Consider the following 14,016-nt stretch of genomic DNA (forward strand, 5'->3'; position numbering starts at 1 on the left):
CTTAACTCTGGTCTAAGATAGTGGATACACCTTTTTGCCACAGGGATCAGCTTTGGGCCCTTGGTTTCTTTCTCTGTATATGTTTCATTACACATTATCATTTGGCAAATAATTACATAAAGTATATAATTAGTCATGATACTTAGATTTATTTGTCCTCAGAAAAATACCTAACAATTTTAAAGTTAACAAACTATAGTAATGCTTTAAAAAAGCATTGTTTTAATAAAACTGAAATAAATGTAACTAAATGTACTAAAATAAAGGTATACCCAGCTAACACACGACGTACTAGTTACGTAATTTTTGGTAATTTCATGACTTACCAGCTGGCAACGTAACTGTTACGTCCTATGGAGGTAATTCCATTACCATTACAGTACCAAATCACCATGTCGCCAGTACGGACTCCTTACGTCGCAAGATAACCAAGTACGTCCCAGTTACGTAATAAATTTGTACTATTTTGGTAATTTCATAACTTACTGGCAACGTAACTGTTACGTCCTATGGAGGTAATTCCATTACCATTACAGTACCAAATCACCACGTCGCCAGTACGGACTCCTTACGTCGCAAGATAACCAAGTACGTCCCAGTTACGTAATAAATTCGTACTATTTTGGTAATTTCATAACTTACTTGGAACGTAACTGTTACATCCCAGGTAGGTAATTTCATTACCTTTACAATTATATAAACATTAATTTCGTTTTCTATTTAGGTTAGCTTATTAAGTCTCAAAGTTTCCCTTAAATAAGTCAAAATAGATTAAATACACACGAACTGCCATTTAAATGGGAAACATGAAACAGCACGCGCCTCCCGCCCAGCTGACCTCAACCAGAGCGCGCGACCGCGCGTGCACAGCAGAACGGTGGCTGACAGGACGCGGTGTTGTTTCTCTGAACTGAGACCCGTTTAAAATACACAAGAACTTATTTTAGTTGCTTAAGAGTTATGAAAACAGCATGTTTACATACTTATTAAGGCTCACAGAATCTCGCCCGACAGCATAAACCGCGTTTTATGCTGCACTGACAGGAATGTTCATCTGACAGGAAATTTCGTTTTATCAGGTAAGATACTAACTTCACAACAAATAAATCGATTTTTATGAAAACGTGTAGATATTTTTTAACCTTTATTTATTTTATTGTCTTTATTTTAAAGTTTTGTGGGACACGTTTGGCGTTTTGGACTGGTGAAGGTTAGCAGCGTTACCCTGGCAACCGGAACATGAAGAGGACCGCACGCTCTCTCTCCGTCTGACAAAACTACGCCTGCGCAATTCAGAAATTACATATTAAATTAACTTATATGGAGACTCCATTTAAATGTTCATTTTAACATATCGTCGCTGCCTGATGAAACTCACGTATGTCCAAAACGGTAACTTTTCAGAAAGTGAAAAAAACACCGTATATCAAAAGCAATTGAATGTAGCGTTGTCATACTTGGTAGGGCATATTTACATGTAACCATATTCTTGCCAGTGTCATGATATAATCCACATTTGACCAAAATTGAGTTTAAATGGACATGCGTGCATATTTTACAGTAACTTTGATCGATACGCGTTCTTCCGATCATTAATTAGAATGGCCAAGTCGCGTTTCGTATTGACAGATGAATACGCTCAGTTTATTAAATAGCCTACGTCTTGGTTAAATACGGTTACTTTATTTAATATTAATTATAAGTGTATTAAATGTCTCTTGCAAACCATTAAGGGACAATGAATCAATACACTGACATGGTAATGCTACACAACAGGGGCGTCAGTTTGTGTTGAAAAGTGGTGGGGACAAAAGATCTTATAAAAACATTACTGCAGGACGGAAAAAATATTGAATAACGCACATCAAAAATGGGCATAGCGTAGGCCAGTCAACAACAAGAAAATACTCTTAGTAAATTTATAAACCCTCAACAATGTCGAATGCACACATCACACATGTAACAGTCCCTGCAACACCAGCTCAACCGAACAATGCCAAAGCACCATACCGTAGAAAACAGCAGCACGTTTAATAAATGATTACAATGAATTTCATTACACATGTACAAGAAAACACACCATAAGCATACAACACAACATATGTGACACTAGACCACAAAACCAGTCTTAAGCATCGCTTGATTTCTTAGAACATTTTAACCAAATGCTTTCAAAAAGTGGTGGGGAAATCCCCAGCGTAAATATCACCAATGCTAGACAGATACTTTGTTTGCACAGTCCTACCGTAATTAAGTAACTCCTAGATGTTAGTCTGGGGTCCGGGGGAAACGTTTACCTCGAAGGAAAGTCATTGTCATGTTTATTCGGCTATATCCAGTGCTGAGGTTCGATGAAACTTTACGAGACCGGCGAGATGCTTCACAGGCGGAAGATATGCGGCGTGATTGACAGCTTTGACACCAAACGGGTACGTGAAAATCAGATGACATGATTTCACAAGTTTTCATTGGCTATTTAGGTATGTGACGCATACTGTATATGGAAATGAACCTGGACATTCAATCTGTCGAAAAATCTCAAAATCGGCAAAATGAACATACGTGAGTTTCATCAGGCAGCGACGATACGTTTATTTAAATGTTTGTAATGTTCATGTTCAATAAATGAAGTATTCAAGCTCTGAGTCTGTCATTCATATGTTATGGTAACTCTTTTAGTAATGGGCAAATAGGACAAGTTAAATTAGTTATACTGTAGATGTCCGCCCAAAGAATATTAAATAAAAGATTTAAATTACTAACTGGTTACTAACATAAAACTTTTAATTCATTACGTTGTCACGACATGCCCACGACAGGCAGATTACGTTGCAAAGTTACGTGCAGGCGACGGATCCAGGAATTTCACTTTTCCGGTCGCCACGACATAACTCGGTTCGTCGCCACGATGTAAGTTTGGTCATCATATTACGTCGATGTTACGTAACAGTTACGTATTTGTGTTAGCTGGGTATGCACGCATACACACAATAACTATACTAAAACAAGCAAACATTATTTTGGCAGAACTAACACTACAAACTCCCACATCATATTATCTTCCATTTTAAAACATACCATACTGAAAAATGTGTTTTGATAAAATGGCGTCATGTGCTTTGGGGAATGCTGCTCAGAGAAATAACAGACAGCTTTTAAATTCAAGAAAAATGAGATAAACAACTTTGGTTTAATGGTCTTCATTTACAAAAATAATATTTCAGGATGAATATTTATCCTAAGTAGGCAGTAGTGGAAAAGGAACATTTTTGCAAGTTTGGCCAGCAAATTATATTCACTGATGTCTGAGATATAAAATATTATAACTCTGAAACTGAGATGGCGAGAGATAGCGGGACAAAAACAGTCATTTACTGTGAAAAATATTGTGTTATTGCCTCAGTCAGAGTAAAACGCATTAAAGATAAAACAAAAAAGCTAACGGCATCTGAATACAAAAAAGCTTTCCAATATTCCCACAATGGCAATGTACTGGCCTGCTTTACAAATAATTTTATGAATATCAATGTAGTTTTGAATGCACTGTATAATATATACATTTACAGTATATATAACTTACCAGGGTGGTAAAAATGTAGTGGTAATACTCTGTCATCATTCCCATGGCGAGAGCCTGAGAAAAAAGATTGATAACCATAAATGAAAACATTTTGAGACAAGAGAACAAAAACGTTGATGCTGAAAATATGCAATTTATCATTGAATCGAAATAGAGGCCGGCAGGAATAATGGGTTTTCTTGTTCATATGATGATTTGCGGTTTATAATAATTTTGTATGCTGAAGGACTGTGAGCACAGTTAAGTTTTCACCTTAAACCTTTGATACACAACAATACCACCAGTGTAAGCAAATCTAGTCCTCCAAGACTATTTATATTAACTATTACAACCAATACCATGGTAAAATCTGAGTCATGATTAAAACTGGATGATTTTTTATAATAGTCAAGCACTCATAAAACATATAGATGGAGTCAAACAGAAGAGGTGGGTTGGGCTTGTCTTTGATCATTTTGTTTATGGGCAGAAAACATGTATGCAATACATTTGTGTGACATGCTGTACTCCAAATCTACAATGATAACCTTGTTTATAACAATAAAATGATAACAACAAAAGTATGCATGCATTTTCTTAACCCTATATGAAAAGATATTAAGAAATTTACATTCATTTCTCATCTTGATGTTGATAGGCCACTAAAAAAGAAATGGAGACATTATGCAATAACTGGGAACTGTATTAGCAGACAGCATTTATCACAGATAAAGCTGATAATACTTACAGTTTACACCAGGAGGTGTTTTTAAAAGCACGTATGTATTTTTCAAACTCAGTGTTGCATTGTAGCAGATGAGAGAAGGTGAAGAGCAGATGGGATTTGATTTGCACGAAGCTTGTTTGTCTCTATAACAGTAATGAGCGCTTGGGTTCCCACGCCAAACCAACCACGCATTTGCACGGCGGCTTCCTCGGACCGACAGACAACTCAATCCATAACAATAATTAATTCACGGGCCAAGCTGTTGTGTTGACAAACGTTGGAACAACAATCATCTAAGCCCAAGCGCCAGCCTGTTTAGCGTGCACTTCAGGGCCATGTGAAACATACATGAGGAAGTGTGCTTGCCTGGCAACAGATGAGATCTGATATAAGCACACCAGCTAATTGTATCCTGTGCTGGAAACAGACATTTAGCATCGCTCACTCACGGAGAGCTACACAGGTGTGTGCTACAGTACACGCACTCGCTGGAAAGATTATAAGTCAGTGATTATTACTGCCATCAGACCGGAGAGGGGGATTGGAACGGGAGGAGGTCAGGTCAGTTATTAGATTTGTTGTTGTGGGGTCTAACGCTGCTAATAACAGGTGGTATTGTGTCCAGGTGGACTGGAAAGCCTCCAAGAAATATCTGCAGCCTGCCGGTGGATTTTTATATTTACACTGATGAGCCAGCAGCACCGCTATTACGGAGTAAAATCCACAGTTAGTCGGCCAGTACATGGTGTGCTTCTGAAATTAAACCAGTCTTTAATAGCCTACATGCTGCAGTATATTTTCTGTAAATTCCTACAAAATGCACAACCATTTTACTCGTATCAACACAAGATGCCTCACATCATGTATACAACGAACTACAGAACACACGTGCTATTGTTTTACAGTTCCACAAATGTATAAAAAATATGTAAAATATGGCATGACTGTTAGACCCACTTATCATTGTCATCATCATCCCCAGTGAAGTTAATTATTAAACCCAGTCTTGTATGAAACATATGGCAGGAAATAACAGATCTGTAGCCTAAGCAGATTTTACAAAGCAGAAAGTTTCAAGTGTGGATATCACAGAAAACCTCTCAGAGCTGCTCATTATATAAGCATATATCCACTGCCAGTATTAATGAGTCTCATAGACCTTCATTATCACTTCAGTGCTCTGAAACTGATTAAGAACGTCTGTGAGTCAATCTCAGTCTGAATAATACCCGCTTTAATATTTGATTCTTTTTCTAATTGAAGGAAAATTCTTGCGGTTGAAATGTCAGCTGTTTCTTTGGGCTTTTTAACGCACCACTGAGAGAAATACGGCACAAATACACATTACTTACTGGATATACAGTACATTCGGTATAGAGATATTCTGTAATTAAAAACCTGTTTCAATTAAGATTAGATTACATCTATATGCTAGGAACAATTAACCCATTCTCATGAAATGCATATAAATAGCACGCAGTGTGAAAAGTCGTTCAATACATACGCCAAATTACAATTTTGGGTGTCATTTTATGAATTGCTTTCTATTTTTTTTCTGTTTTTTAAATCATTTATTGCTTGGGTTTGGGGTCAGATTTGGGATTTACTTTAGGATGTCATTTTTAAACCATGGTCGCTTGAAGTTGGGGTTAGAATTTGGGTTTAGGTTAGGATAATATTTTATGTAACAAAAGTTGTTCTAACCACAAACCCAAGCAATAAAGGTAAAAAAAACCCATGAGAAACCAATACATAAAACGACATAAAAAGATGTGGCATACCTGATAAGGATCACTGTGCCGTACACGACACACCCCTCCCTTGTACGTGAGGCTGCATAAACATCATCGTAACTTTGAAGCATTACATCTATTTAAAACAAAATATACAGTCATGCGGCACATTGTTTGAAAGCTTAGACTCTCGGGATTCCATTAAGCGCTATATGCTTTATAGCAGTCATAAAACTTTCATCTAGTTGTTAGTTACCTGAACCAGGCGGTGCCGATTTAGGTTATTTACTTACCTTCAAAATCTTCCCTTTATCCGCTTCGGTGAAATTGCCCAAAACAAATTGTTCAAAAATCCCCAAAAGTCCAAGGAAATGGAATATCCAAGCCTTTTAATCCAAAACGATTTGTTCATCTCACAATCTTGACATTTCTGACCAAATTACGATATAAATACTGTATACAATTAGTTCACTACGGGACATTCGTTCGGCTCTCACTTTTCATTCACGATTTATAATGATATATTCGGGTGTCACGTTTATTGTGCAACGTCTGAGTAACAAATACGCCCCCTTGTGGAATTTCAGCCGTTTCATAAGAGGCTACGTGAATGGAAAGGACTGGCGTATCATATGTGCGCAAGACTGCGTGCTATTTATACGCAAATCATCAGAATGGGCTGGAACAAAAGGACTTAATCTGCTAAAACCACCGTTCTTCTAGGTCGCTTTACATCCCGATCATTATCTTATTGACTAACTACATACACACATACTGACTAACGGAGCATGTAAACTTCACCCTTGGATGGCTAATCAATGTAACCTATACACCTCAATGACTGTGTACACATTCAACCCAGCACGTAGGATCAAAAAAGACTATTAATTCACAGGTCAAAAACAATACATGTACTTTTCTCCTTCATGACATACAAAAGGATAAACCCACCGTTTAAGCAAAGCTTGTGCTCATACTCTAATTCAATTTTGGAAACATAAAGAGCACCAGAGCACAGATTTTTCTGTGTTAGATACCAAATAATGAAAAGCATGTCTGATAGTTTTAATTCACTGAACACTTTCTTGGCTCATTGTCTTTTTCAAATGCACTAGCTAGCATACATTTGATCATGTCTGCATCAAATTTAAATTACATTTAAAAATAGTGCTTTTAAAAATATAATAAATATAATTTCAACAAAATCTCACTGAGTTTTCTGTTAATATGTCTATCTTGTACCATTTTATTTAAGATTGCTGAAGGACTGTTCATCAGCTGATTAATGTATTTGAGTAAAACATATATTTAAATCATTAAAATCGAGTTACCACTTGAATAGATGCCTACTCTTCTGCAAAACAGAAACATACATTTGCTTTTTAATTGCACGATACCTGAAATCTAAAAGAATTTAAACCATATTAAATTTTTTTTAAATGATTAAATACTACAGGAGTAAAGTGATTACTTTGAAGTAGGCTTTTATTTAAGATACAGTTGGTTTCTAATGGCCCCCATCAAGGGGGCAACGCTCTGACTTTTTCATTTAATTTAATATTATAGCCTTGTCCTTATTAGTGAAAATATATAAAATGTATTAATAATTAGTTCAACCAGATTTGTTTCTTTGTATCAAAAGGTGACTAGTGTATTTGAAGTATTCTGTGAGAAATCCGAATTTCACTTGACATGATGTGTGAGGAAAATTGAGCGTTGATTAACAACAATGTTGGCTTGCAATGTCTATAATGTGCACCACCAATACATAATATATGTGGAGTAAAAATCAAAACAAAGCGGTGAACAAATCTGAAAATGTAACCAACGGTCACAGAAAGAGATTTGGACTACCTCAGTCAAGAACTAACAACAGTTTAAATATGAAGCAGAAGTTTCTGTATCATGCGCTGTGTAAGTAAACTCTCACAGTCCTCTTGACTCTCTTTCAAATGGTTTTATAAATACTCTTTAGCAGGTTTTCTGACCTTTTTAACTCTAGAGGTATTGACACATTTCACTTAAAGAGAATTAAATCTTCTACAATAAAAAGGCTTAAGGGTACTGACATTTTACACAATAGGACAACATTCAGCAACAGTAACTCATGCATGTGCAGGAGTTTTTAATAAAACAATGAAAGCATTTGTTTTTTAAAAGAGAAATAACAGTGAAAGTTATGTAAAAGAAATCACCTGCAATCATCAGCATTAACTTGAAGTGTATTTAAAGTCGTCATGAAAATAAAATGAAAAGCTATTATTTGTTTTGTAATTTTGTGTTTTTTTATTTATAAATGACTCATCTGTGAGCTTCATTATTTTTTTTTAATTTCATGTGCCCTCATAATCTTTAATGAAAACCGCAAATCTCTGCCCCTCCTCAAAGCGATCTCTCTTTACTTCCGGTCATATAGAGACAGAGCACAGTTATGCAAATTTGAAAACCATGCCCACCGGGGGGGGGGGGGGGAATCCAACCGTCTCCATTGACTTTGTATTGCGAGAGGCCGCCTACTAGTCATTTCTGGCTTATAACAAAAAACAGAATAATGCCTAAAAGCTGCTGTGTGACAAGATGTACAGCCAACAAGCCAAAAAATAAGTTTTTATAAGCTCGTCCCCTTGGAATTATAAGGTTCTATCTAACATTTTTGTCAAAATTGAGTTATTCACATATTCTTACTCTGTGACAACTTATTTACATTATGTGATGTTTTATTTTAAGTTTTGTACATTTTGGGACGTTTTATTAAAAAAACAAAAAGGTTCTATCTACAAAATCGAACTCTAAGTTGGCTTTATAAGGTTCTATCTGCGTGAGCTAATCAGCACTTCGAATGCACAGAAGGGGACCAATCAAGATCAACTTTATGGGGTGGTTTCTCAGACAGGGATTAGTTTAAGCAAGAACTAGAACTTAGTTTCATTAGAAAATATTTAACAAACATGCCTTACTAAAAACATTACTTGTGTGCATTTTGAGGCTAAAGGGCACTGATGTATTTTAAGATATGTCAGTGCAAGTTGTTTTCAGTTTTGACAGCTCTTACATTTATTTTATTCTAGGACTAGTCTAATCCCTGTCCGTGAAACTGTCCCTATATGTCGTGTTGCCGGTTTGTCCTTGACGACAGGAAAAATCACAGACACACAATATCTGTGAGGATTATGGCACGCAACCAAAGTTTTTAAGAAACCTTAAGATCGACAGCCGAATTTTAGGCAAGTTCACCCTACTGTAAAATCCAGCTTAAGCTGGTGAGATGGATTTAGCTGGTCTCCCAGCTTGGTTTTTGCTGGTATTGCTGGTATAGCAAGCTGGTCTAGCTGTGTTTTGGTCACTTTTTAAGCTGGTCTAGCTGTGTTTTGGTCATTTTTTAAGCTGGTCTAGCTGTGTTTTGGTCATTTTTTAAGCTGGTCTAGCTGTGTTTTGGTTACTTTTTAAGCTGGTCTAGCTGTGTTTTGGTCATTTTTTTAAGCTGGTCTAGCTGTGTTTTGGTTACTTTTTAAGCTGGTCTAGCTGTGTTTTGGTCATTTTTTTAAGCTGGTCTAGCTGTGTTTTGGTTACTTTTTAAGCTGGTCTAGCTGTGTTTTGGTCACTTTTAAAGCTGGTCTAGCTGTGTTTTGGTCACTTTTTAAGCTGGTCTAGCTGTGTTTTGGTCACTTTTAAAGCTGGTCTAGCTGTGTTTTGGTTACTTTTTAAGCTGGACTAGCTGTGTTTTGGTCACTTTTTAAATTGGTCTAGCTGTGTTTTGGTCACTTTTTAAGCTGGTCTAGCTGTGTTTTGGTCACCTTTTAAGCTTGTCTAGCTGTGTTTTGGGCACTTTTTAATCTGGTCTAGCTGTGTTTTGGTCACTTTTTAAGCTGGTCTAGCTGTGTTTTTGTCACTTTTAAAGCTGGTCTAGCTGTGTTTTGGTCACTTTTTAAGCTGGTCTAGCTGTGTTTTGGTCACTTTTAAAGCTGGTCTAGCTGTGTTTTGGGCACTTTTTAAGCTGGTCTAGCTGTGTTTTGGTTACTTTTTAAGCTGGTCTAGCTGTGTTTTGGTCATTTTTTTAAGCTGGTCTAGCTGTGTTTTGGTTACTTTTTAAGCTGGTCTAGCTGTGTTTTGGTCACTTTTAAAGCTGGTCTAGCTGTGTTTTGGTCACTTTTTAAGCTGGTCTAGCTGTGTTTTGGTCACTTTTAAAGCTGGTCTAGCTGTGTTTTGGTTACTTTTTAAGCTGGTCTAGCTGTGTTTTGGTCACTTTTAAAGCTGGTCTAGCTGTGTTTTGGTCACTTTTTAAGCTGGTCTAGCTGTGTTTTGGTCACTTTTAAAGCTGGTCTAGCTGTGTTTTGGTCACTTTTTAAGCTGGTCTAGCTGTGTTTTGGTCATTTTTTAAGCTGGTCTAGCTGTGTTTTGGTCATTTTTTAAGCTGGTCTAGCTGTGTTTTGGTTACTTTTTAAGCTGGTCTAGCTGTGTTTTGGTCATTTTTTTAAGCTGGTCTAGCTGTGTTTTGGTTACTTTTTAAGCTGGTCTAGCTGTGTTTTGGTCATTTTTTTAAGCTGGTCTAGCTGTGTTTTGGTTACTTTTTAAGCTGGTCTAGCTGTGTTTTGGTCACTTTTAAAGCTGGTCTAGCTGTGTTTTGGTCACTTTTTAAGCTGGTCTAGCTGTGTTTTGGTCACTTTTAAAGCTGGTCTAGCTGTGTTTTGGTTACTTTTTAAGCTGGTCTAGCTGTGTTTTGGTCACTTTTAAAGCTGGTCTAGCTGTGTTTTGGTCACTTTTTAATCTGGTCTAGCTGTGTTTTGGTCACTTTTTAATCTGGTCTAGCTGTGTTTTGGGCACTTTTTAAGCTGGTCTAGCTGTGTTTTGGTCACTTTTTAAACTGGCCTAGCTGTGTTTTGGTCACTTTTTAAGCCGGTCTAGCTGTGTTTTGGTCACTTTTTAAGCTGGTCTAGCTGTGTTTTGGTCACTTTTAAAGCTGGTCTAGCTGTGTTTTGGGCACTTTTTAAGCTGGTCTAGCTGTGTTTTGGTCATTTTTTAAGCTGGTCTAGCTGTGTTTCGGTCACTTTTTAAGCTGGTCTAGCTGTGTTTTGGTCACGTTTTAAGTTGGTCTAGCTGGACTTATCTGGTCATGCTGGAAGATCAGCTGACCCACCAGCTTGACCAGCTTTGCCAGGCTGGTTGGACCAGCTTACACCAGCTACTGCCACCTTAAACCAGCTAAAACCAGCTACCAGCTTATGCTGGTCTTTGCTGGATTTTTCAGTAGGGGCAGTCTTTTTTTAGGTCTTGCTGAGGAGATTGTTTTCATAGTTAGACACCACATTAGCCAGCAGTGCTAGCTTCTTAGTTCCTGATATTAAGAGGCAAGCACTAAGATAAAAAATACAGAAAAAACGAACTAACCTATCCTAGCCAAAAAAGTGTGTTTACAGTAAGTTATGATTGTTATGTCAAAATGTAAACATGTGAAAAATTGTTAAAGCAGTTACCTCAGTATTAAAATGATTTCAGAATGATTGTAGCCTGTAGCTGCTCAATCCTACTGAAAAATCCAGCAAAGACCAGCATAAGCTGGTAGCTGGTTTTAGCTGGTTTAAGGTGGCAGTAGCTAAGTCCAGCTAGACCAGCTTAAAAAGTGACCAAAACACAGCTAGACCAGCTTACTACACCAGCAATACCTGCTAAAACCAAGTTTTGAGACCAGCTCAAACCAGCTCACCAGCTTATGCTGGTCTTAGGTGGATTTTTCAGTAGGGAATGGTATAACATGCTAAAACAAAATTGTCTATTTTGTAATGAACCCGACATATACAGGAGGATGGTAGAGAAACTGCGGCAGAAGAGGGAAGAAGCAATGTTGTAAAAGAGCAATGTAAAATCAGACTTTTAGAGATAAAAGTGCTAAAAATAAAAATATAAAATGTCATAGAAAGGATTTAAATGTTACTTTCTAACACATGTTTAAAAATTGTTACAACATTAATTTTATATTTAATGTTTAAATAATGTTTTGGCAGATAGAACCTTATAATTCTAAGCGAAAAGTGTTGTTTTAGAATTAGAAGGTTCTATCTGCATTTGACCCCTTCCAAAAATCCACATTTAGAAATTTGATAGGATTTTGATATTGTATATTTAGAATGCATTTAGGGTCCCTGTTATTTTCATGTTTGAAAGAAACTTCTTCCCCATGTAAGTTTTGCTATATGTAATGCAAAAACTTTGAAGCTCAATATCTCAAAACTGCTCAGAACGCAGATAGAACCTTAAAATTCCAAGGGGACGAGCTGTCGAGCAGTAAAACCCAACCTTTAAGGAGAAAAAAGTGGATCGCCAACTACGTTTCCCCCTAGTGGGCGCAGTTCTACTATTAGGAGTACTTTCAGGAGTACTGAAAAGTTGCCTGTTTCCACTGTTGTGTCTTTAAACGCTCATTTTTTGGCATCGACAGCTTATAAAAACTTATTTCTGGGTTCTTTGGCTTGTTAGCTGTACATATTCTCACATAGCAGCTTTTAGCTGTTATTCTGTTTTTGTTATAAGCCAGAAATGACAAGGAGGCGGCCTCTCTCAATACAAAGTCAATGGAGACGGATGGATTGTTTTCCCCCCGGTGGGCGTGGTTTTCAGGTCTCTATGATATTGCAGGTGGGCGGAGTCTGGGAGAAGATAGCTGCAATTAGCAATTAACAACACGACCCAACTTCATACAATCAAATCAGGTCTTGATTGACAAATTCATACCCATCTATGCCTTATTTCATTTCAGAAGTCGGTTTCACTCGGATATACATCACGACGGGGAAAATTAGGCAACCTATACTTCCGTTTCATGATGACTTTAAAAACTGCAGCAATTTTTTTAACATGACTAGAAACTCAAAGACATTATATTACTGTTGCAGATTAGTTGAATGTTTTATTGAATAGATATAACATAAAGTAGCTCTAGAAGTCAATTATTGTTTTTTTATTACTATATAATTAATCATAAGTCTATCACTGGCCTACAGACAACAGCAACTCAGTTCGTCCATCAGTTTGAGATGGTACTCATGTAAGTCCCTTAAAGGTATCATTCTTTCTGTGTTTTTGAAACTTTGATTGTGTTTACAGTGTGCAATATAACATGTGTTCATGTTTCACATTTTAAAAAACGCTGTATTTTTCACACAATTGACTTGATCTGTATACCGCTGTTTTCACTGTCCTCAAAACGGTCTGATGTCTTCCTTGTTCTATAAAGTCCCTCCTTCAGAAATACGTATCGAGTTCTGATTGTGTAGCTTGTTTAGTGTGTTGTGATTCGATATCAGCTTAGCTTGCGTTAGCTTAGTTGGCGACTGAAGTATTCCTGTGGGTGGAGTTTAGTCAAAAAACTTTTACTAACGTCATTAAAGCAGGAAGTAAAGGGCTGTAGTCCAAACTGGCCTTTCGCTGTAGGCTTTGAAAGACGAATTCTGTTATAGAAAAATATTGCCTGGCAGTGAACTTTGAGCTTTATCAATGTACATGTATTATTTAACCTATTAAAGCAACATAAAATATGGTTTAAAAATGGGATCAGAAAGAACGTGACCTTTAAATTGCTTCAAAAGTTAAGAAATTCCTTGTTATAAAATCTACAGGTCAGAAGCGTGAGTAATTGCATTATTTTCTTTATAATTAATCACCCTGCATGAACACATCAAACTGACAGTGAGCATTCTTATGCATGCAGTGTCTGCTTCATTCAAAACAATATGACGCATTTCAGCTCTGTGTCTCTGGCAGTACTATATGTATGAAGTTTATTATTAATAAGGCACAATCCTTAAAATTAAGTATAAATAAATCTTATGGTAATTTGTACGTATTTGACAAAGTGGCCATGAATTTGTACGACCAAATTTGTTTTTGTATAATTTGGCTTTGCCCCACTGGAGTATCATTATTGTTTGTCAACTAATTGTATGTTTTTATAATAATACACTTCATACAAATCCATACGAATTAGCCATGAAATCAGGTTGGTA

At 36.7% G+C, this 14,016-nt stretch overlaps 1 protein-coding gene across 3 annotated transcripts in view; it reads right to left on the reverse strand.

Annotated features, from left to right (window-relative positions):
• Positions 1 to 14,016, reverse strand: part of grik2 (glutamate receptor, ionotropic, kainate 2) — a 231,945-nt gene that overhangs the window by 136,766 nt on the left and 81,163 nt on the right. For all 3 annotated transcript variants that reach the window (XM_073871825.1, XM_055209417.2, XM_055209418.2), the window contains exon 5: positions 3,581 to 3,634. In XM_073871825.1, the coding sequence (XP_073727926.1) occupies positions 3,581 to 3,634 (54 nt within the window). The remainder of the gene's footprint in view (positions 1 to 3,580; positions 3,635 to 14,016) is intronic.

Source organism: Misgurnus anguillicaudatus, chromosome 10, assembly GCF_027580225.2.
Source record: "Misgurnus anguillicaudatus chromosome 10, ASM2758022v2, whole genome shotgun sequence".
NCBI classification, from domain to species: Eukaryota; Metazoa; Chordata; class Actinopteri; order Cypriniformes; family Cobitidae; genus Misgurnus; species Misgurnus anguillicaudatus.